General features: G+C 42.9%; 2 protein-coding genes across 20 annotated transcripts in view; one reads left to right on the top strand and one right to left on the bottom strand.

Moving 5' to 3' along the window:
- Positions 1-1,532: 1,532 nt before the first annotated feature.
- Positions 1,533-16,431, bottom strand: dcp1b (decapping mRNA 1B). Its single transcript, XM_030439652.1, has 11 exons — positions 16,033-16,431; positions 15,501-15,541; positions 15,070-15,197; positions 7,110-7,176; positions 6,686-6,908; positions 6,443-6,535; positions 4,967-5,795; positions 4,727-4,780; positions 4,410-4,627; positions 4,100-4,312; positions 1,533-4,005 (listed from the first exon to the last, which is right to left on the bottom strand). Exons 1-11 carry the CDS (start codon positions 16,183-16,185, stop codon positions 3,928-3,930), a joined length of 2,097 nt encoding a protein of 698 aa, XP_030295512.1. The 5' UTR covers positions 16,186-16,431; the 3' UTR covers positions 1,533-3,927.
- A 6,624-nt stretch (positions 16,432-23,055) lies between these two features.
- cacna1c (calcium channel, voltage-dependent, L type, alpha 1C subunit) overlaps positions 23,056-24,688 on the top strand; it is a 196,602-nt gene continuing 194,969 nt past the window's right edge. For 5 of the 19 annotated variants that reach the window (XM_030439637.1, XM_030439638.1, XM_030439639.1 and 2 more), the window contains exon 1: positions 23,057-24,285. In XM_030439637.1, coding sequence (XP_030295497.1) covers positions 24,228-24,285 — 58 coding nt within the window. In that variant the 5' untranslated portion in view covers positions 23,057-24,227. Of the gene's footprint in view, positions 24,286-24,688 lie in introns of all 19 variants that reach the window. The other 14 variants (XM_030439647.1, XM_030439650.1, XM_030439640.1 and 11 more) reach the window with 5 other exon arrangements.

Raw genomic sequence — 24,688 nt, forward strand, 5'->3', positions numbered from 1 at the left:
CTGCCCCTGTAAACGTTGATGTTAACAGCCATGTAAGACGACACAGTGTTGTTGGGGAGGAACAGGAAGGAAGGGAGAGGGAGAGGCAGCCAAATTCCCACAGTGTGCCAAACAAGTGGGCAGCAGACTGATTGGACTCTGATCACTTCACACTGCGTTTCTCAAGGACCCATTACCAACTCTGATAACGGCACTAATTAGTACTAATGGACCGATAAAGTAATTTGTCACACACAGACAACAAAACACAACATAAATGTCATCAAAGACACCAGCAGTGTTATGAAAACGCCAATATGCATGTGTGTGTGCGTGTGGAAACAGTGAGTGGCAGGTCATTATCGCCACTGTCCAGAGAGTCTAGTCTGCCACAATAGACCAGCTGATGTCTTGATCCAGAGGGGCCACTTTCTTTCAATCAGTCAACGAGGTCGTCGATGAATCAGTCAGTTATCACGTGGGGCTTCTCGGGGAGTTCATCAAGTCAGAGTCAGAGAGTGTGCGATGTATTGGGATCAGTTTATTTGTTGTCCGAAAAACACACCTGTTTAAGATAAGCTCACAGTGGTGGGTTTGACCATTTGTTATGTAAGTTTTTATTTAATGTTCATAGTACATTCATTTTACCATGTGTTTTGTATTCTTAGTCCGTGCCTTAGTCTGTAGCAGAACAGCAGTTTTCCTCGTAATGACACTGCGAATCCAGTTAGACTAGAAAAACAAACAGACCATGCATTAGTTCACTGAATACGTATCTGTGATGTAGTCAGGTTTGTAATGATTTAAAATGCAAAGTAACACATTGATCTGTGTGGATCTATTCAGCGAAGGAGTGTAGATGAAGACTCCTGAGCTGCAGCACCCGAGAACAAAATCCCCACCCAAAGGTCCATAAAGGAGCTGTCCTGGAACTTTAAATCATATTACACAATCTTGATCAGCAGATAGATCTTCAGACTTTATCACTGCAACTGCTCAAGTTTCCATTTCTCGTTGAGCCCTCTGAAGGCCTTCTCATCCGTTTAGTTTTAAAAAGCTGAGGTACGTAATGTGCATTGAGCAGCTGCCTCGTGCGGATGGATGTCAACTGGTTACAAGATGTTTACTGAGCGTACAGGCTGCTGCGTCACCCGTGACCCCCCTGAAAACTCCCCCGTTCGGTCAAACTAACACCACAGTGTCAGCACCTCCGCTTTATTGGCGTTGTACCTTGTGCTCAGTTGAGCGCGACAAAGACGGGGTCTGATATTGGAAAGAAACGCTGCATAAAATCTTTTAGAGTTAATTAGGCACGGCCTCTCAATACTGCTGGGCGTATAAAAACAGCTGATTAATCACTGGAGACATATTGTTGCACTATTGACTGCGGCGATGATGTGACATTAAAGCAATAACGAGTGTACCTGTGCTGTGATTAGTGTTACTTGAGGCTCGATCTGTCTCGAATAATGATTATGAAAACCATCATCATATTAGAAAGGCACGCGGAGCCACAGAGAAAACAAAAAAAAAAGACAGAATGAGACAACAGGGGCAGTTTGAGAACATTTAATATCCAATTAAAATATATTCCAGTTTCTAGGCAAAACATTCCTGACATAAACAAACAAAAGGTGTAAAAATGTTTCCGTTAACATTCCAATGTCTCGTCTCGTCTCAAATGACAACAATGTGTAAAAAGAAAGATTATGGATGACGGCTTTTGAAATAAAGAGCACAAAACTGCATAAAGAGCTGTGGATATGTTGTATAAGAAAGAATTACCGCCTGTAGCTTAGCTGTGATGTAACATGCTGGTTGTTTGTACTACGAGAACAATACATTTTGCTTCATGAGTACAAAAATAGGGAGAAAAATATTCTCTTTTTGTTGCTGATGCTGCTGCTGCTGCTTTTGTGTATCCTCTGGGAGCTACTGTATAGTCCGGCTGGGAATGAGTTTAGCACGGGGGCTAAACACAGACTGCAAACCCTGACCCCGAAAATTAAACATTTTTATTAGTGACTGCAACCTCTCTGCTGTACTGTGGGAAACACACAAATCATAAAGCGTAGGAGTATTTTTCAAATGTATTTTTCTATCAAATTTTCTACTATAGAAATATATAACTATACTTGCTCTGAACAGGCCTGTGAAGTCCAGATATATTTATCTATATAGCTTCTTTGCAATGCCATAAATCATTTATCTAACATCAATAACAAACCATTTGATCGATAATCTGTTTTAAAATTCCTGAGAGGAGTTTTTTTCTGTTTGGCAGAGCGAATGTTCAGGAACCGTGGCATGACTGCAAAGAAATGCTACCATGTTAAGCTGCAATGGAGAAAAAAAAATACAGTTCTCGATGTCTTATTCTGAAGAAAACCCCTCAGGTAAACTGACCGGATTATCCAACCTTAAAAATGGTCCAATCGCAAAAGTAAAAACACAGGTAACGCCTCCAAACTAGCTCTCTGTGAGGTAGTGCAGGTTGACAATCTCCTGTACTTGAATGAATCTAGATAAGATACCATGTCATTTTGAATTTTTCATCACAATGGTGATATTCAAAGGGAGAGGAATAAGACTAATAGTGCGTGTCCACAGGATCTGTTCTTTCTGTGCTTCCCGTTCCCCCTCCCTCTCCAAGATTTGCATTTGCATTTCTGCCGACGACAACTCTCAAAAAAACATGAAGCCTCGTTGCTGGGTCAAACTAAAGACGGCAACAACAAAGCTTATTTCTCAGATAAAATCTTTGAAGAAACTTGTTTTAGTGGCCCATTTGAGACTCCATACAACCTGCCTTGTTGGATTGTGTGAAATCCTAGAGCCGAAATGGGCTTTCGTCCAATTGGTTGCAGCCAGCAAGTTTTGCATGGCTGTCAGATGGCGGGGTGTAGCCTGACTTAGTCAAGCATCTAATCCTGGGAAGCATCGCGTGCCCTTGGGTGCAAAAACGCCCCCTGGACATGAACCATAACAAAGCACTAGTAGTACACACAAGCTTTAAAGTGCTGTGAAGACTTTCTCTCCTGAAAATCCACCAGTTGTCAGAAACACACTAAAAAAGGATATATCCCGATGCAGACTTTACTCACAAAAATGTTGACTAGCCCAATGACAACGTTTAGCTACTGTCACTAACATACCAACACAGGTATGTTGGAAAAAAAAGAGATCAAAATGACAAGGTATCATTTTAATAACTTTAAAATAATTTGGATCATAAAATATATTTAAAATTCCTTTCGAAAGCAAACTTAATTAAAAAGAATTGTAAGTTCAAATCCAACAAATTCTGATAGCATTTAAACATACTTTTTTTCAGAACACATAAACATGTCTCACATGTTTTACACTTCATTTTACAAGTGAAGTCAGTTTCAAGTCAGTTTGAGCAAATAATCCTTCAGCACTAGTTCTTTGACTAGGAAGACTTGTTTGTTACAGCCAAGAAGGCTGGCTGGTGTTAGACCACTGAGTCCGAGTAAAGACTACAAAGACAAAGACAAAATAAAAGAATTCTGCTACATTTGATGAAAAAAAAAAACTAGTGCACTTTTCAGCTAAATCCAAACACCTGTAGGGTTGCAGCATAATAGGCTACATTTCCCATTAACTACAGTTGAGGTCAAGACTGTGTGGCTATGCCACATTTGTGCATTAGTGGACCTCGACCTGAAATGAATTGAGTCAAAAGATGTTATTCTGAATTTGAAACAAGGACATCTATTATATTTAACTGCTTTTCATGTTGCAACCAGAGAGACTTGTTTTGAAGAGAAGAATGTCGGGTTTACTGGCTAAACAGTGCATAGGTGTGTGCGATTGCAGTGGGGGGGGGGGGTGCAGAGGAGATGGTGGTGCGTCCATCATAACAGTAAGACTGATCCTCACTGCTCTCGACAGGATGTCTGAACAGACAGAGGGTGTGACGAGTCATCAGTACTGGCTGCTGGAGTCGTTGGCAAAGCGGCTGACGTAGGCGTCATAGATGGTGTCCAGGAATGAGCTGTCAGTCTGAAACACACAAGAATCAACAGCTTGGAATAAAACAACAAATTGACAATGGGGAAAGATGTGTCAGTGTCAGCAATCAGATTTTTTTTTTTACCTGGATCAGTTTCAGCAGTGTGGCTTGAAGCTGGCTTTTGGACAGAACTCTGATCTCCTCCTGCAGCGGGGGAATGGGCAAGGCTGAGGGGGCAGGGCAGCCCTCCTGGCCACCCACTGTCAAGCTGCCACTCGACTTTGCCTGAGTGAACACGCTGGGTGAGAGGAGCAGGTTGGGGGCCACAGTGGCTGGTATCCGCTGTGGGGAGATGACCTGTACACAAAGGGACAGTTGTTAGTCTTCCTTGATCGTTGTTCAATTTAAAAAAAAAAAACAAACACAAATATAAGAAAGAGGTTACACTGCTCACCTGAAACTGCAGTGCCGCTTTCTGACCTGCGGTGGCTGCGGTCGCATTCGGGACCGAGCCTCCGCCTTGACCTGGCGTGGGCCCCAGAAATCGAGGGGCCAGAGTCGGGAGGAGTCGAGGGGGATCGTGGGAAGCCAGGCTCTGCTCCTGCTGGACCAGCTGGAGCTTTTGCAGGAGCTCATGTGGCGACACCACACCTTGCATCTGCGAAGACAGACCTGACAAGACAAAAATGGTAAATGTTACTGAAAATGAGTTACGATCTAGAGGTAAATAGAAATTACAAAAGTAACTAATTCCTTTGAGGAACCTGATACCTTGTGAAGGTTGAAGGACTTGGTCATTGGTCACCTGAGATGGCGATGGCAAACCTGGAAAAAGAGGGAAAATATATGACGAGTGTTAAGTTTTAACTCTTTACTTTTTTTTTTTACACATTGTTTCCAAGTATTTTTTACATAATTTACCCTTACATTTGCCAAATAAGTGTATATGGTACACTAACTCAGAACATGGTCATATTGCTTGCACACTGATAGCATCACAGATGTCCCCACCTGTTCCCTGTATGGCTGAAGCTGATTGGCTGTGGTGCTGTGCCTCTGGTTGAGGTTTGGAGAGGTTAAAAAACATCTGCTGGCTTTGTTGCGCTTGAAGGTGGGAACATGACACAGTATCCACCATTATGGGATGGGAGGAGAGATGGGGGTTCTGCTGCAGGGCAGGAGGAGGGTTGGAGAAGCACGGGGCGGCAGAGGTGAAGGGGGTGGAGGCGGAGGCGGGAGGAGGAAGTGGCTGGAGTTGGAAAAGTCTCTTGATTGGGTCCTGTTGAAGCTGTTGCTGTTGATGATGATGATGGTGGTGGTGCTGCTGATGATGATGGAACATATGGTGATGGTGGTGATGCTCCAGTGGCACCCCGTTGTCACACAGCCTGTTCTCGGGGGACTCGGACAGGGTCTGAAGAGTTCCTCCGACCCCTCTCTGTCCCTGCATGAGCTTCTGGATGGCTGGGCAGTGCTGAGGCTGGTTCTGCTGCTGCTGCTGCTGCTGTTGCTGGTGCTGATGGACAGTGGTGGGAGTCAGGCTGACAACATTTCCACCATTGTCCCTGACTATTTGTCCTCCAATCACAGCCACGAGCCCTCGATCTGAAAACCCTGCCATGGCGATGTTTCCTCCCTTGGAGGTCACAATCCTGCCAGAGTTCATCGTCTCCTCGTACGTCAGCGTGCGGGCTACAGGTGGTCGGGTGACTCTTCCTGCAGATGCCTCTGCCAAAGGGGTGGCCAAAGGAGAAACTGGGTCAGGTTTGGGTGAGTGGTGATGTTTGGAGCCAAAGAGAGTGGCCAGAGAGAGAGGCTTGGGTTCAGCACCTTCACTGTCCTGAATGAGGCAAAGAGAGACGAGGGTGAGAGAGGGAAGGAGGGCAGTGGATATGAGAAAAGAAGATGATGCAGTCATTTCTGCAGTATTTTTAAAACATATCAGGCAAACTGCAAAGTTCACTAAAACTGCCAACGTGAGCCAAGTGCTAGCTCTGGGCTGGTGCTAGAGCCGGTTCGGAGTTTGTTCAACCTGCCAACCTTTGTGCTGCTCATCGTGTTAGCTATAGACGGTGATCACGTTCAAGAAGAAAGGTAATTGCCTACCATGTTTTCATTCTTCTGAACACTGAACATAAAATCTTAATGTTAGCCTTTCCTAGCCTTTAGCTACCTACCTAGCGTCGACAATGTTAATAATCAAACTGATATAAAAAAGGCAGTCACAAAGTTTTAGTTAGTCATTTTAGCCACGATAATTCACAGCTTACACCAACAAAGTGATGGTTGAAAAGGGGTATAAATGACAATCAAATATAGGAAAAGATTAAGGACTGGAGTTTGTAAAGGCAACAGTTCTTGTTTCTAGTTGTGCATACAATCTAATTTATACTTTTTGATCCCCTGCAGAGGACCAGATAGGGCCTCTTCCGGTACACCACAAATGCAACCCTGGAGAGAAGTAGGAGGTAGATATGGGGTTTTTACCTGAGTGTTTGGTTTAACAGGTATTGGTTTGATCAGATTGGGGTTTCCACAAAGAACACTGCTGCCACCAATCTCTTTCGGTTCTGATGCAGACTGCCAGAGAGAGAGAGAGAGAGAGAAAGAGACGTGGAAAGAGGGATAAAAAGACATAATGTGAAGCAAGGAGTTTGAGACACAAGCACAGAGGAACAAAAAATGTATGATAAGTGACATAAAAGTCAACATCTTTTGGTGTTTCTCTACCTTGTCATACTCTGTGCGTGCTTTGGTCAACATCTGGATGATGTCCACTCCCTTCGCTTCACTTCCACTTCCTCCTCCTCCTCCAGCTATTCTTCCTGCTCCTCCTCCTCCTCCTCCAGCTAACCTTCCTCCTCCTCCTCCTCCTCCTCCAATTATTCCTCCTCCTCCTGGGGACAACCATCCACCCTGAGACTGAGCCAGGGCCTGCTCCTGCTGGGTCAGACTGCACACACACACACACAAACATTAAAATTTTGAGTACTTTTGTCAGGAGAGTTCTTGTTTTTATTTATTTTTTTCTTATTTGTTGGCTCCAAGTCTCAGACACGGATCCATTAATAAACACATGTAGTCTGTCATGAATTTGTTTTCTTTAAGCACTGTATAGTATATACAAAGAGTGTGTGGTTAGAGAAGCACTTACATCTTCATCCTCTGGGCAATGCGCTGACAGTCCTCCTTGTCATAGAACCAAATCCCATGGATAACCACTGGGGGAGTGAGAAGGAGGGGGACAAATAGGGGAAAAGGGAGAGAGAGAGAGTTGAACTTGTGAACATGTTTCATAAACAACAATGTAACAAAGGGTCCTGGGTCTGGAGAATGCCGGAGTTAATGCTACAAATCAAGTTAGCTGCTGATTAATGAAACTATTGAATTTTGAGATGCAGCCAGTCAGGTCAGCAGACAACTAAATGAGTCTTCTGACCCTTACAATCAAATGAATGCACAGACATGCTGCCGTACATCTCTGCTGTCGTAACATCTGAGTCGGCCTGGCAGACACATGTTCACTGTTCATTATTAGCGGGGCTGGTTCTAAACCCAGAGTTTAAAATGAGTCATTTCCCAGTGGTAAGAGAAGCCAGCAGTGCCATTACGGGCCCCGGGAGTCTCCTGATCTACGCAAACATGATCGACATGGGAGGGAAAAGGCAACACTAATACCCATTCGTCACAGGACTACACAGCAGTAAGTACTGCGCTATTTTCATTTGTAATGGCCCCTAAAAGCATAGAGGTAACGTTTTTACATAATTATTCAATTTCAGACAGTCAGTATGGAGCGAGTCATAATTTTGCCCAGAAACAAAATTAAGTACCAGGAAACAAAAACAGTGAAAGTCTATACAAAACGTCCAAATCCCACGGTCTTTGAACTTCTTTCATGTAGATGAAACAAGATTTTGGTGCGGATGATGCAAAACAATTCTTCACTTTCAGGAATATAAACATGTTTTATTTTATTTTCTGCAAATCTCTCTGTACACATTTTGAGCTGCACCAATTAGCCGAATAATCACAGAGTTAATGCAGCGAAAATTAATTACCGACTATGATAATCGAATAATATTTTCAGTCATTTTTGAATCATTAATGCTGTTGATTTGTTCGTTCCAGCTTCTTAAATGTCAGGATTTGCTGCTGTTCTTTGTCATTTATGTTCATAAATGAAGAGTCTTTGGGACGACAAAAGCAATTCAGCTCTGGTAAATTATGATGAGCACGTCTTTTTTGACATTCTATAGATTTAATGATTAATCATGTTGCCTCTTATGATTAATCTGCAGATACATAAAACAATATGTCGCATTAAAATATCTAAAAATGACTCAATCTTTCTTATACATTTTGCTGAGTTTGTACAGACGTTATCCCGAATGTTTCGAAGAATGTTCAAAATCAAAGAAATACGTAATTCTACTCAAGACAGCCTTTCATCAGACAGATTTTAATCAGCAATGGTGACAACGACTCCTATGATCTCACGCTCCTTACATCACTTGTGTTGTTGTGACTGAGAGACCCCAAGTGGCAGTCCAATTATAAATAATAAAGACAATTGTGACTTGCAGCCCTGAACACATTGCTTTAATAATGTGGATCTCAAGAAAAGACCAATCCCAAAAAGGAAAAGAGGCAAAGTGTTCGGAAAGCGAAATACTTATGAATGAAGTTGAGAGGCGAGATTTAAAGCCAGCCAGAATAGAGTGCGACACAGACAACAGAAATTATAGAGGGGTCGACTGTACATGGTACAAAGTTACCACCGCAGTCTTATCAAGGACACACACACATTCCTACGCAGACAGACAGGCACAAAAATACACACACTTGGCTACAAACGAGGTTGGACAGGCCACGAGGGTCAGCATGGATGAGGGGAACAGCGTAAGGGAGAGGCAGAGACACACACAGAGTTCAGTTGAGCCTGGGAAAATCAGCCCTGTACCAAAAAAGTAACTGCACTGGGGGACTGTCTGGTGGAGCCAGAGCCACTTAGTGCTCACTGGGGATGAGACTGTTTGACAGAGACGGAGAGACGCGCAGTCAAACGCAGAGGGCTGGAAAATTGAGAAAAAATGAGCGAGGCGGATATAAAAAAGGAAGAAGGGAGGTGTGTTAGAGTGGAGATTATCAACAAGTCCATCAAGAGGGAAAAGATCTAGTTCTGCCAGCAGCTCTTTAGCTGTCAGGAAGCGGCGACTGAGTTTTGTCAATGAATGAAAAATGTTGAATTGAATTAAGTGACGGGGGAGACACAGAACAGGACAAGGAGCCGTGGTGCTGCAAGACCAAGTCCTCGCCCCCAGAAGAAAAGGAAGACAGAAATAGTTTAATAGAGGAGATTCTAACAGGATTTTTCGCTGTTCTGTACTACCAAATGTCTAAACCCTTAACAAGATAGAAAACCCCTCAGAGAGACAGAACGAGGGAGAGAGAGAGTGGGAGGAGGACCGCGACCAGTAGCACCAACCAAAAAAGGTTCCCGTGGCCACAAGGTTGAGCTTTGAGGGTGGACATTAGAAGAAAGGGGGTTCCAGTCAACAACACTGGAGACTGACCGGGAGAGGAAGAGAGGCACTTAATCAGTGGAGCAGAGTTCTTTTACCTAGGGAACTGGACGGCCACATGGGCAGCTAACTTCAACAGAAGGAGGACCAAAGATTGAGACCACTGCTAGGAGCGTTCACTGAATGGGAAATGTCAGTTCCCTTTACATTTTGAAGGAGCATTGGAAACGCTATTGAAGTTCATAAGTGATCCAGTGGTTCAGCTGTGTTCCTTTCAATCCCCCTGCGACTACGTCAAACCACTTGTGATGTCTGCTGGAGACCCACAGTAACTCTTCGACGAGAATCGATCGAGACTAGGAACATTTTAAATTTCAGTAGGACGATTTTTTTCTTTTAAGTCCGGGAGGCAACAACTTGTCATTGTCTGTTCTTACAATTTGGGATTTTGCTTACATTTGTATCAGATTTAGACGTCGGCTTTAAGTGCACAACTGGGGCTACTCAACAAACGTTTTTTATGTTCTGTTTAGCTTTAGTATTGTCAGACATATTTGAAGTGTTGTCCCTTTATTGAAGGATCTGATCAGCTTAGTTGGGGCTGGTTTAGGTTGCTGGAGGTCAGTCGGCAGTAATTGCTCTTACAGTAACACACATGCACGCTTGGAATTGTTGTTGTCCGAGAGGAACCATCACTTCCTTTGTTTGTGAGAATGGAATTCATGACATCAGAGGAGGAGTAAATATTGAGACTTCCAGCTAACCAATGCTCATCTAAGAAGCAGGTACGTCCAAATTGCATTTTTGGCACTGCCACAACTGCTGTCTTAAGTCTTAAGAGACCTTTACACAGTGCTACCCAGTATATAAATATCAGTACATCCTTTACTTCTGGAGAAGAAAAATCTTATGAAGGGAAGTTCCATATCACCTTTGGCATCACCTTCACTAAACTTCTGCCGGATAAGGAATTACTGAACTTTTCATTCTGAGAGGGATTCAGACCGGTGAAGCCATGCTGAGAGGCCTGTTTCAGAGGAAACCCAAACATGAGAGGCTGGAGGAGGAACCCGAGGTCAGATTCAAAGGCTTGATGGTGTCAGAGAAAGACCTGGGATACACATATGTCCGACCTGGAGGTAAGACTGTCTGTACACCTGACATACAGAGTGCCATGTTAATGGAAGTGCCCGTGTTAGCCTCCTCTAAGCTCAGTTCTACATTGGTCTCAAAATGTTAAGGTGGGTAATGCATAAATTAGTGTCGCAAGTAAAACATTTTTCATTGTCCATAAGATGATGATTTTTTTATTCGATTAATTGATTAACAAAAAGAAGAAAAGTACATTACACTTCTCTGTCAAATTGCTCACTTTGTTTGACCGACAGTCCAAAATAGAATGATTATCTATTTACTTTTCAGGTTAATTTATCTCATTATCTCTTAAATTAAAATAATCAAAACAATTTAACACGATAATAACAACTTCATAAGATTCATAAGAGTGGACGATGACATACACACAATGCTCTGTGTGGGTTCAGAAGATACAAAGCAAACTTGATCAACTTTTGCCATTTGCAGCAAGAATATTTTCCCTCGTTATTATGAAACTACTTAGATTATGTCTTAGATACAGGGGTCAATGTAAATCAGATAATTTACTTCCCCGTAACTGTAAGAAAAACGGTTGGCCTACAGGGAACTGGAAAGAAACTCGCCACATTGGTGATTTGAATTGTACAATAAAGAAAGTATTTAATAAGGTAGGATTGAAGTAGAGGCTTCTGTGTTGGTCATTAATTGGTACTTCAGTTGTCAAGATGCTGTCAGTGAAAGCTGGCACAGCTTCTCTGATCTCTGATAAACATCAAAAGGATTATTGTTATCTCGAGATAACGGCATTAAAAACAAAAAAACAATTGCAAGCTTTGCCGCTCTCAGCTTCCATATGGTCCAGAAAAAAGCAACATACTGTATATTCACAGTTGAGGAGCTGAAAGCAGGTAATGTTCAGCATTTATTCTAAAAATGACTTTAAAAATGTATTTATTATCAAAATAGTTGCCATTTTATGGATTATAAGAGTTCAATCCTTCAATAAATAAAAAAAATCAATAAACTTACTTAATAAACACAGTGACCTCAGCTCCCAAACCCTATACGGTACTATCCAAAAACTGTATGAGAGAGTCAAAGGCAGAGGAAGACGGATATGACTCGCAGTGTCCTGCGTATGAACTATGAGTCAAACTCAGAACACTGTAAACTAAACTTAGAAGCATGTCCTTCATCAAATAAGACATTTAAACGAGTTGTTACCAGAACATAGCACGACCACAACACTGCTTAGGTGCTTGCAGGAAGGAATGTGATGGCCTTCAATCACAACATTTGTCTGAGGAATAATGACTTGCTCGGGCTAAAATTCTCCTCCCTGAATCTTGCCCTGTTCTGTGGTATATCTCCACAGTTTATTTTTAGCCGTGGGTGCCACTTTGTGCCAACTGCCATTCCAGGAAGTAACAGCAGCACTGAGAGCTACATGTTTGTCTAACGATAAGATTCCACGACTCTTGCACACAGAGGTCATGACACAGTGGGATTGGCAGCATTTACCAACAGCCTGGAGCCTAAACAGTCTCAAAGATCTGATGTTAGCCAGTGACAAAAACAGCTTTTTTTGAGGCGGAGATGCGTTCCTTTGTTTGTACAGTTTTTCTGGAAGACATTCCTCTGCCCCTCACATGCCATCATCCGGTAAACGCTCAGCAACTGCTGGCTTTCTCATGGTGGACTTGGGAGGCTTGACACTTTGATGTCTCTTGGAGCATCTGAGGTTTCTCTGGTTATGAGTAGATGTGTTTTGCTAGTTAAATCTGTCTCAATCTTGTCACATATCCAACAATCATAGTAAATCACAACAGCCATGGTGATAAAAATCTGTCTGATTACAACCATGCTCCATCTCTCCTTATTTGGTTGCTTTATTATCCATATCCAATCAGTTAAATCTGTTGGAGCCACTGACCATTAGCTTTGCTATGCTCCCACTCACACAACTGCTGCCATATTTCATTTTTATCAGGGGAAATAGTTCTTAACTGAGCTGTGCTTACTAATCTTAAGTGTTTTTAAATTTCTTTTCTTTCCAAGCCATGCCTTAGCGAGTAATGCCTTGGTCTCACACTTTAAATTGTAGGAGTTTACTTTACAAATGACAAAGAGAGGAAAGCGATTACTGCAGGATTACCAAGCAGACAATTCAATGTAAGCTGTGCGAGCTGAAGAGGTTTAATAACTTGAAATTATTAGTCTACTTTACTTGGTAACCTTTTAATCTTTGAACTACTTTGATAATCAATTCATCATTTGTAGTCAATTTTTCATGCAAAAATCTCAAATTTGCTCATTCCAGTTCATTTGAATTTCTTATGAGAATTGTTTTTTATAAACGTTTCTTGACTAATTGATTAATTGTGAAAATAATTGTGAGTTGCAGCAATAATTGTGTGACCTTCCACTCAGAGGACACCAGGCAAATCTGTCTGGTCTCTGGACTACGTTTTATCATGAAAACACAGACAGGAAGCGACATGTGATATCATGCATGGGTCCTGATTTTTTTCCTTTTCTTTACAAAGACTTCCTCCATTTCTTGGGTCTAAGAAGTCTGCTGAACTTTTCTTGTAGCCATGTTGCAGCTGTTGTTGTCATGGTGCTTGTGGTTCCTGCAATGCTGCTTGACTCAGTGTACTCAGTTATTTAGCCTGCGATGATCATGCCTATGACCAGTTAACACAAAGCGATCAAGCACCAATTTGTGACGGCTGAGCGAACACGGATCCTCCTCTGATCTGGGAGCTTTTGCCCTGTGATCTCAAAAAGACCGTAGACTGAAGATAAACTTCTAAGGTGAACTCAGCATTGGCTGTTCACTTACATTTTGTTCCCCATTACCGATGCTCTGACAGCCTCTAGAGGCCAGTACCGTCACAGATCATCACTTATGTGTCCAGGGTGCGTTTAAACCTGGTGTAAAAGGTGTAGAGTGGTCACAGAGAAAAGTAAAGTGGATGTCATGCGCATTATTTCGCTGATGTCAGTCAGACTAATGAGGTACTACAGTAAAGGGATGAAAACAGTCTTAAGGAATTCACTGGTATCTAAACAGAAGCATTCCACCTGCCTCCTGCTGAGCCTGAGTGTGAGACCATGACAGCGAGGGAGGGAGGTCTGTGTGTGTCAGCGATTCCTGAGTGAGTGTGTGTTTAGATTATCAGTGACTGCTGTGGTGTATCTAATCTCGGCTGGCTGGTTCTGTAGTGCTGTCAGGCTCCTCTCCCACAGGCACACTCTGCAATGTGTTTGTCTGTGTGTGTGTGTGTGTGTGTGTGTGTGTGTGTGTCTAAACCAGATGTAGGTCGCAGTGGCAGACAGGCTGATAGAATTGGAGTCACCACAATACCTCTGAGCCTTATATGGAGCTAATGTTCCCCACTCTAATGAACAGCATGCTGCACACTTTGGTCGCCATACCAAATCATCCGTCTTTTATCTCACTTCCTTCCTGTGGCTGTAGATACATCTGTCAATTTGAAGTGTGATGTGATCGGACTGCTAACAGATCTTCAACGTCACAAAGATAAGAGTACCATGTGGATTTCGAGGTGAATTATACACAATCCAGTGTGCACAGTCTACATGCGTACCAGCATGAAAACTGCATACTAGCAGAAAACTCAAGCCAAAGATTCCTGACTCTGTCTGACATTTTTCTTTTTAATCCATCTCTTTTTTCTGTTTATCTTTGTCTCCATCTTTCAGTAAATGTGTCTCTCATCGCCTGGTTGCTTGTGTAACAAAATCTCTTCACACTTCTATGTGGCTAGAAGTGTGTCCTGGTATTCTGTGTCTGACTGCGTCTATGCCTGCACAGTCTTACTACAGCAGACAGTCATTTGGTATGTTACTGACCCATGCATAACTTTTTTCACAAAAGTGCATTACTTCTTTAATGTGTCAAGATTTTGATGATATCTAGTATTAGGATCTAGTAACAACTCTGCATTTGACCAAATCTTTTGATACTACAGAGTACCGCTTCTTTAATTGGTTCCAGGCAGCACATCTGGCTGAGAGTGTAACCTTAAGTATAGTGAGACTAATTCACCCCTGTAACTTCTTTAAGACAAAGTGAGTCAGGGTAATTATGAGCTCAAAGATGTTGCATGACTTGTTAGACTCAAACTCAGGGCAGACCACAATATTTGACAAAATGCAAAGCTGTCCGGGGCAACCCGTCTAACCTGAGGAACCACCTGGCCAACCAGCATAGACCCTACTCAGCATACGGTGAGCTACACTGACAATGTTTGGGCAAAAAAAACAAAAAACGACGGCAAATCACTTACACTGATAATTATGACTCACTGTCACAATATCCCACTAAAGGTTTCTGTGTATACATATATTGTGCTCTAACCGGAATTTGTTGAGAATGTGTAAGACTAAAAACTGAAGGCATCAATGGCTAACAGGCAGACAAGAGGTGTGTCTGTTTATGTAACTGCCTTTATTTCTACTTACATCGCGCATTGCGGTACAGCAGGAAGGGATGCTGTAACTGGAAGTCCAGGTCTTTGGTGATTGGCTCAGTCAAGTTCTCCATATTGAGCCTGTTCATGATGGTGAAACCATGTCTGGGAGATGCCAGTCTGAAATACGCCGAGGACAAAAAAAGAGTAAATGACAAACCAAAACAAGTGGCGCTTCAGCCATGTCATTTCCTTCCATATTCGTCATGTGTAAGGTATATAACAATAACGTGATAAACAATAGATGGTTAACAAAGCTAGAAAATTCAAGCCAAATAAAGGACATTTTACTTTCTGCAGTTCTACATACTATTATTTAAATATGGCTGCAGCTTCAATATGAGCTTTAATGCACTGAGGACAGTAAATTAGGGAACGTTTGGCACTGGATATCTCCAAGATGCCAGCTTAAAATGAATTTACCTCGTGTAGATGAAAAGGGTGCCTTCCACCTCGGTCTTCTCCTGAAACACACCAACACAAAGAAAAGTAACATACTGTTAGGACTCTTCAAGGATTAGGTGTGTTATTGTGTCAGTTACAGGTCTCCCTACACTGAGCAAAGCAAAATCTAGTATTTTTAACCCTTCAAATAACAATGATTTTAAGGACTGAGCAGTTAAATTTAATTGACGTTAGACAGTCCTTTACATAACACAAGGTGAGAACATTAATTGCTGGGCTGGGGGCATTTCAATCTATAGATGACTTTATTATCTAAATGTAACGGTAGAATATTCAAGGGAACCAGGAAATAAAGAATGAAACATTTTTTTTTTTTATGTGGAAAATAACTATTTGGACCATAATGACCATATCTTGGGTTAGCAGTACTGATTTACAACTTCACTGGAGGTAAATCTGTGTCAGTGACAAAGCGCGCCTATCAGACAGGGAGAATGACGAGGCTAAGCTACGTTAGCACACGATATCCTCAACACAAGTTCAGGCTTACCCACTCATTTGTCCTGTTGTTGTAAGTGTACAAAGCGACTTGGCTGGCCACGTCCACAATGTTATTGATGTACGGGTCTTGTCGCTGCAGAGCAGCCAGACTTATGTCCAGTCCTTTAGCGGGGTGGCAGCTACCTGCAGAAGTCGCTGTCATTGTTCCCTATGGAGAAGTTAGCTCGCTACCTAGCTTCAGCGGCTAGCGAGCCACAGGAAGGTAAGATAAAAATCAAGCCAGCAACCAGGTAGACCAGGTAATCAAGTCGGTACTTGCAAAGTAACTCGTTTGGCAAATTAAGACCTGTGAATTTTCTAAAATCAGAAGTTATCGGGCTCTAACTGCCATGAGTGAGCTCGTCAACGGCCATGTTTAGCCAGAGAGATTGTAAACAACCAGACATGAGTAGTTGCGCAGCAGGATTAGAGGTTTCAGCCTAATGAATCAAACTTGGAAAAATCGATGGGACATTTTGCTGTCAAAGGCAGGGAAGTTCAGTGTTACTTTCTTCGAACAGTTCAGTAAATATGTCAATAAAAACATTACCATGTACCAATAGGTATTTAGCTTCATTTAGCGTGTATGTGAGCTTTTTTAAATTAAATTACACTTTATATTGAATCTTATAGGTTGATTTAATTGTCAATCAGCTTGATTTTGTTTAACTCTGGTCCCTGTCATTTTTCTGTATACACATATGCAGCTGATGTGTATTTTTCTTTTTTTCTCCATCTCTGTATTTATCTGACAGTTAGACAACCTAGATTCTGATGCGGACTGACGTCGTCAAAGTCACAGTTACATCTCTCATAAAATTCACTAGGGGGCATCAAAGGGATGGATAAAACATAACCATCCCTGCTCTGTCATTTACTGCATGAGCTGATCTAAAAGCCAAAACTAGTATGCATATGTCTGTCGGTCTCTCTCTCTCTCTCTCTCTCTCTCTCTCTCTCTCTCTCTCTCTCTCTCTCTCTCTCTCTGTGTGTGTGTGTGTGTTTGCAAGTATTCCTCAAGGGAGGACAGCCTATGAAAGAGCACTTACACAATGTTACACAAATTCCCAATAGAAAACAAATATTCACTCATGTTTTTTTGTGTTTCTGTTTGCTATACTTCCTCCAAATTCAGCCGTCTAAACTTGTAAGTTTCTAGTTAATACATATGTCATTTTCACCTTTCACAATGCTGCCCTTCCCATGTGTATAATTATGAAACCTTCTCCTCGTGTTCTTATCCAGATGCGGTATTTTAGATACAGGATCTAATGCACCAGCTCCAGGGTTCAGAAATGCGACATATCCTTCCTGAAATTAATACTCAAGGACGATACAGTATCTGATACAGGAACAGGACTTTCAGGACTTTGGGTTCTCGAAATCCCTCTCGGCCATATCACACTATATCAGAAGGATCATCTGAACGTGAATCTCCATATTCAATTCGAAACATCCTGTTCTTTTTGCAAGGGCGCACGAAGGAACACAGACACCTCACACTGGACACACATAAGCCCCATTCAGTTTATTTGATAGTAGATTACCTCTTGTATCATCTCTCAGTTAGTTGGATTTACAGACACTGATAGAGACATTATACATGGATTCCCCTGGTTCAGCCCTATTTAATATCGCACTGTATATATGACATAGCCTCTGCAGTGCACTGTAGTAGTTGTGCAGTAATTAGATTCATTCTGTCATAGAGCTACAACAGCTGGTGAGCATCCATCAACAGCCATGTCAGAGTGTCCTTGAGAAAAAACAATGACCATCCAATCTGCTTTAAACACTTCAAACAACTTCCAGGTCAGACAATGACATGTCTGTCTCCCCATTAACATGGAAATAGCTGCTTTGTGATTCAGCATGGGCCCCTTTGTCTCTTGGCAAGTATGTATCTTACCTTGTCAGGGTGGCAGGGCGCTGTATGTGTTTTTCAAGGTATATATTTCCATTTGTCAGGGTGGACGTGTGTTTGTCAATGATGAGGCTAATGAGTTATCCATCAGCAGGTCAATATTGTCAATAACCTATTCAGCTGAGATTGAGTACTTAACTGTGATTGGCGGGGGCAGGCCAAGAGATGCTGCTGATTGGCTCACAGGCAGAAGGATAATGAGATATAGCCAGTAGTTTAGAAATGTAACAAGGGGAGGGTATGCATTGTTCTGCCGGGATGGACGGCGTCACTTAACGACCACCTCTGTACGCACCGGCACACCATTTTTACACCAATTTGTTAACAGATGACAGAATCATGGAACATACTGAGTTATTATTGTTCTGCAACTGAAAATGAAATGAATACATGAAGTAGATATTACACATTTGATTTCCAGAACATGTCTGACACTATCCTTTATTAAGTGAGAACCGACTCAGATCAAGGGATTGTATAATTGGTGGGAAACAAATCTATCAGGATACATGCATAATTTCAGTTGTCCTGCTGAAGTCATCCATATGGATGGACACGGGCCTGAGGGTAAAGGGACATTGTGATTGGGTGATAGATGGCCGGCCCAGGGTGTTCAATATGGGTCCAGGTGGAGACATTATATTCCAAAATTGGAGTCGTTGAATCAACACTGGGTGAGATTAAAGCAACATTATGTAACAGTTTTACCTTCAAATATATGTAAAAAAAATCACTAAGAAGCAGTAGTTTTCCCGTGAATACAATTTTATTTATCTCACCTGTCTGATTTTCACATTTTTGCTGCAGTATGAGAACTTCTGAAACAGGCAAATTTCTCAGATTATGTGAAAACGTTACAGTCCCCATTCTCTGAATCTGAAATGTTGAGGTAAAAAATAACTCTTTATACTGAACAGTGCAATTGTAGACTTTCTTCACTTGACATTCTGCATAACCATATGACACGAGACATTACGTAAATATGCAAAATTAGACTTTGAAACACATTTCTTAGCTGGCGAAAACCTCAAACCTCTTTGTTAGTGTTCTTTAAAATTGATTAAGATCTCCCGTTGTGTAACTGCAAGTAGCTCCCTCTGTCATGAGGGCATTCCCCTTCCACTGACCAGCAGATAGTTGGTTTCCCACATGGGATGAGTCGAATGTGTTTGTCTGTACCGAGATTCCCAGAGACCAACTGAGCTTCAGAGTCACATTCACGCACGCACGCACGCACACGCACACGCACACGCACGCACGCACGCACACACGCACACACACACAGTTGCACGCACACATACAAAAGGGGTTGGGAACTACAAATATAGACATTCATAAATAGAGTAGATATTCCATGTGCAGGCTGGATTACAGAGGACATTTGTGTATGTGAGTCTGTGTGTGTTTGTGCGTCCCCTGGGCACAAGTGTCTGTTCCCACGACCCACGTTCTTCCTTCTTTCAGTCCTTCTTTCCGTCTGTCCTTCCATTCATTGGCCAGTGTAATCAAACAGAGGCCGGTTTGGCAGGAAAGTGAAAGGGAGACTCAGATTGCCATTATGCCACTCAAAGTCCGATTGTCTATCTAAAGCGGTGGACAGTATGAAGCACATTTTCTCCAGTGCTATACTTGAGCTTGATTTTAGGTACTGGCTTGAGGATTTAGACGTTCGCCGTGGCCTAAAACGAAAGAAACACGCATTGAATTTAAGGAGAAAATGACTTAATGCGAATGAAATTATCTGTGTGTGCGCCAAGATATTTCTACCTCACAAAAACTCTTGAAATTAGGTGGTTCAGTCTAAATAAATAGGCTCTGATAAGCAGGGGCGGTTCTAGGGGGGGGGCCAACAGGGGCCAGTGCCCCCGTAACTCTGAGTCTGGACCCCCCTGTGGCCCCCCTGACAGGGATTCTGCATTAATAATACAATGACAGATTTCTTGCAATGATTTTGTTCTGAAGGGAAAGGCAGAAATAAAGTGTCTCAGCAGTTTACTACCCAATCAAAATTGCTCAAATTGTAAACACTGCTTTGTCTGAATGAGGGGGTTGTATGTGCCCCCTAACAAAAAAGCCGGCCCCAACCTGGCCCCCCTATTAAAACTGGTCTAGAACCGCCATTGCTGATAAGTGTTCAAAGGTTTGAAATAAGCGGAAAATTATGTTTTTCAGATAAATCACTTGAGATTAGATTTACTTAACTTTTTTAAAATCTCAAAATAACAGCATTAAAATTATTTTTATGGTACAGTGTCTTGTAATAGTATAAACGGCGTCTGTCACAGATCTCACTCACTTGTCTCTGCACCGCGTAACTTCAGTGAGAGGGCAGGATCGCAGCGTTGCGCACATGTTCACTTCAACATACACATTTTCAACAGGTAACATTGTCGTGATGCGATGAGTTTTGTTTGTAGTTGGCGCCCACATTACTTCTGAGGGGTTGTTACAGCCCGGGGATTTGTATTTTACGACAGTGGTGTAGCACTCACAAACTGTAGGGGGCGCCAAATCACACAAAATGCCAATTTCTACATAATGTTGCTTGAAGTAGAAAATGCCTAAGATGATGTTGAATAACCCTGAATTCGAAGATAGATATCAGTTAATCCTTTCTAAAACAAGATAATTGATAATCTAATTTTTCCAAATCTAAGGTTTGAAATCTTAGCAAGCGCTGAGCTGTTTGCGGTGTGCCGCTTTATTCTTCCACTATTACATTTCAGTGTGAAATCTAATTTTTTTACTCCACTTCATTGATCTGTCACAGCCATAGTTAATGCTACTTTCCTGATCCAGACTCAGATAAAGCATAACTGAACATTAAACCAGTGGCTTCCAATTTTTTTTTATTTTTTTTGTTTCTGGTGTGTACGAATTATTAAGAGTTCCACCAAAGAAGGATGCTTTCATTTTTTAAAGCTGTTTAAAGTCCAAAAGTTCACTATAAGAGACATATTTAGAGAACGGTCCCCCCAAAAATAGAAAAATTCTGAATCAGATCTTGATTTTTTAAATTCTTTCCTACATAATAATCTCACAAAATGTAAGATTTATCACTAAACCACCAATCTACATATAAAGTAGCTCAAACTAGCTCCACCCAACTTCAACTGTAAAATGCTACCAGTCTAACACATATTTAAGTCTCATAAGACATTTTACTGAATGCTGAAATCCTGCTTTTCCATAAAACAACATATTCATTGTGTACAGCGAAGAACTCGGGGCGTGTCTCCATGCATTCGTCAGTTCAGGTACTCCACAAACTTTCCCCACAAATCCGCGGTGTATTAACATAACATCTGCATTACAAAGCACTACACATTGTTCCGACGAAGACAATCCGTCTGTCAAACGTCACCAATAGAGTCATTTATCAGCTGTCTCCCTGTCTTTACTATGTCTGCCGTGACACATGCAGACAAAAAAGCTTTCTTCTCTTCCAGGGTTGGTGGGTGGTGATTTTGCGCTATGGCACCGAACAAATGAATGCGAGGCTGGGTTTGAGTCATCAGATTCACCTCCTGATTATAGCCCGCAGCGGGATTGACATGGGGCCTGCACATTGTGAAGTTCGGCTGCAGTGTCAAACGCAATTACATGGGATTGGGCCGGTGCCGTAATTAGAACGTGACAGATGCTGCTCGGTACCTTCAATGCATCACCCGGTTCCGATCAATTGTTCCGTTTCATGAGGCATCGTCGTACCTTTTTCCTTTTTTTTTTTTTTTTTTTTAATACACACTTGACATCTAAAACTGGGACAGGATTCGTGTTCCATGTCCATAAAAAGACAGGGACTGCTTTTCAAAATAAGGTCAGGATTCGTCTGAAGACTTGAGTAGATGATGGGAAAAAATGTTTTCTTTTGACTTTTTTTTTTTTTTTTTTTTTTTTATCTTTTCATATCGAGCTGCCTGTGGAGAGCTTTTAAGAAAACAGCTCCGACATGTTGTTTTGCGCGATCGAGGCTCCATCCAGAAAGACTGGAGTCAGGAGCGATAGGGCCGAGCTGACTCAGTGTCGTCGGGGCCCCGGTCCGGTCCAGAGCTATTTAGTTAAGAGCTGATGCTGTTGACTTTGTTTGACTCCCAAACGAGCTTCTTTTTCATTGCTGTTACCTCAGAAAGTGAGCCTCCAGAAAATTACTTTGTGCGCTTCAGTGGGGCAGTGGTGGGGGACAAATTTGGCCCTGACAATGTCGAAACATACTTCACTGTCCGGAGGGTGAAGGAGGAACATAATTGAATTCTTAAAAAGCATTCTGCTGTCCTCTAGCTGAAAGAGAAGGTTTCACATTCAGGTTCCTGTGAGCGCCGACCTTTTCCTGAGTGTTTACAGCATCCTCTTTTCCGAGGAACCGAAAAAAACCGGCTTTCCTTGTGGGTTTTTCCCTGTTTAAAAGATCAGAGATTGAGTCATGAATCGAGTTGAAAAGCCCGATCTTTAGTGTGTGTGTGTGTGTGTGTGTGTGTGTGTGTGTGTGTGTGTAAACACAGACTTGGCCGAGGGGAAAAGAATGAGGGGTGAAGCGGTCCAGATGTGTGGAGGGGACTGTGGGCAAGTCAGACGTAGGTACGACATCTCCGATCTCTGGTTTCCTCCTGAAGAACATTAGAGTCTACGAAAGCGTTTCGAGAACGCTGATCTGGATCCCTCCTCACACACGCACGCACGCACGCACACACACACACACACACACACACACACACACGCACACGCTCTCTTTCTACTGGCTCCCTATCTTCTGCCACTTTTGCGCTCACCTTCCCAGTTGTTGATAGCTCCCCTCTTCTTCCACACACACACACACACACACACACACATACACTTCATCATCATCATCGTCATCATCATCACCATCACCATCACCTCCTTTTGTCTTCATCATCTCCATCATCATCATCTGGATACCAGCCGCCAGCCAGCTCTCCGCTCCACTGTTGCCTATACAGTCTCTCTCCTTCTTTCTCTCTGGCACACACACACACACACACACACACACACACACACACACACACACACACACACACACACACACACACACACATCTGGAAACAGTCAGAGCGTCTACATGCACGAGGAGGGAGGGGGGCTACCTCTCTCTCTCCTTCTCTCTCTCTCCCTCTCTCTCAGTATCACTGCAGAGCTGAGCTGCAGGGGCAGCAGAGGCAGAGAGAAGAGAGAGCTCCAACTCCCGATCAGTGAGACACAGGCAGGCAGGCAGACAGACAGACAGACAGACAGACAGCCGCACAGAGAGACAGGCACACGGACCGACTGACTGAGAAGACACACCGCCGGACCACCATGGACTGGATCAGGACAGAGGAGCCCGTCTCCGGATGAGACAGGACGGCCTGGCTTGTGTGTTTTTTTTGGGGGGGGGGACTCTGCCGCTGTAGATACGTGGAATAACCGACAACCCATTGGGAGATTTAACCCCGTGCTACCCGTGATGGAATATTTACACTTCTCTTCTCATTTCCTAAATCTTCTCCTCTCCTCTTCCTCCTCCCTCTCTTCCTCCACCACCACCAACTCCTCCACCACCTCCTCTTCCTCGCCACCTCACATTTTGACACGCTGCTGAAGATGCGCACGAATGCGTCTTTTGCGCACTTCCATTGCGACCGCCACTGACAGCGCCCCGTGCTTTGTAACCTTTTGAAACCTTTCTTTTTTTCCTTTCTTCCTTTTTTCTTTTTGAAGCACCAACAAGGGGGGAGAGAGGGGAGGAAGGATAGAGAGAGAAAGAGAGAGAGAGAGCGCGAGAGAGAGAGCGAGAGAGAGAGAGAAAGAGAGACGGGAGCGAGCGAGGTGTGAATTGAATTGAACGCGGTGCTGGTCTCATGTTTCTCGCCTAGGGCCCGGATGTACCGAGAGATGCACCGGTGCGTTTTCCCAACCGGTTCCGCCGAAAGCTCTCTCTTTTTTCTCGCCTTCACCTCCATCATGGGGATTAGGTAATATTCACTCCATCCGAAGAAACCCTCCCCATCAATAAGAACATAACGGAATACCCCCTAAAAAAAAACCCCAAAAAACTGTCCGTGTCAGACAGTTCTCTCTCTCTTCTTTTTCCTCCCCCTTTTTTAATTTCTTTATTTTTGGGGGGCTTTTTTTTCCTCCTCCTCCTTCTTCCTCTTCTTCTTCTACCTCTTGTTATTTTTCCCTCCTCCTCTCCAGCTTTTTTTTCTCCCCCCCCCCCTCTCTCACTCTCTGGCTCTCTCTCTCTCTCTTCCATTCACCCATAGGGATAACGCCGGACTACATTTATGGTAAATGAAAGCAAAAACATGTACATCCCGGAGGACACCCTTGAGAACCATCAAGGTACGTTGGTGTCTTGTTTATTTTTTATTTCATTTTTTATTTTATTTATTTATTTATTTTTGTTTTATTCATAACTGGCAAACATCTTGTAACTGTGCATGGGAGAGGGGAGGGGAGGGGAGGGGAGGGAGTAAGAGAGGTATGATGATCTCGAAATGGGGATGGGATGGGGAAAGAGGAGGAAGAGGGAGGGAGGGAGGGAGGAAAAAAAAGGGAAAGGGGTGTCAGCTCCTCTCCTCGTCTTCAACAGATGGACAGATCTCTTTCCTCCACTTTCTCCCACTGTGTGCAGTTTGTTTATTTGACCGTCCCCCTCCCCACCACCACCATCACCACCCCTTCCTCCTCTTCCTCCTTCCCTCCTCCCTACGTGTGCAGCTCATGTGCAGCAAGTGAACTTGTG

Source organism: Sparus aurata, chromosome 14, assembly GCF_900880675.1.
Source record: "Sparus aurata chromosome 14, fSpaAur1.1, whole genome shotgun sequence".
Classification (NCBI taxonomy): Eukaryota; Metazoa; Chordata; class Actinopteri; order Spariformes; family Sparidae; genus Sparus; species Sparus aurata.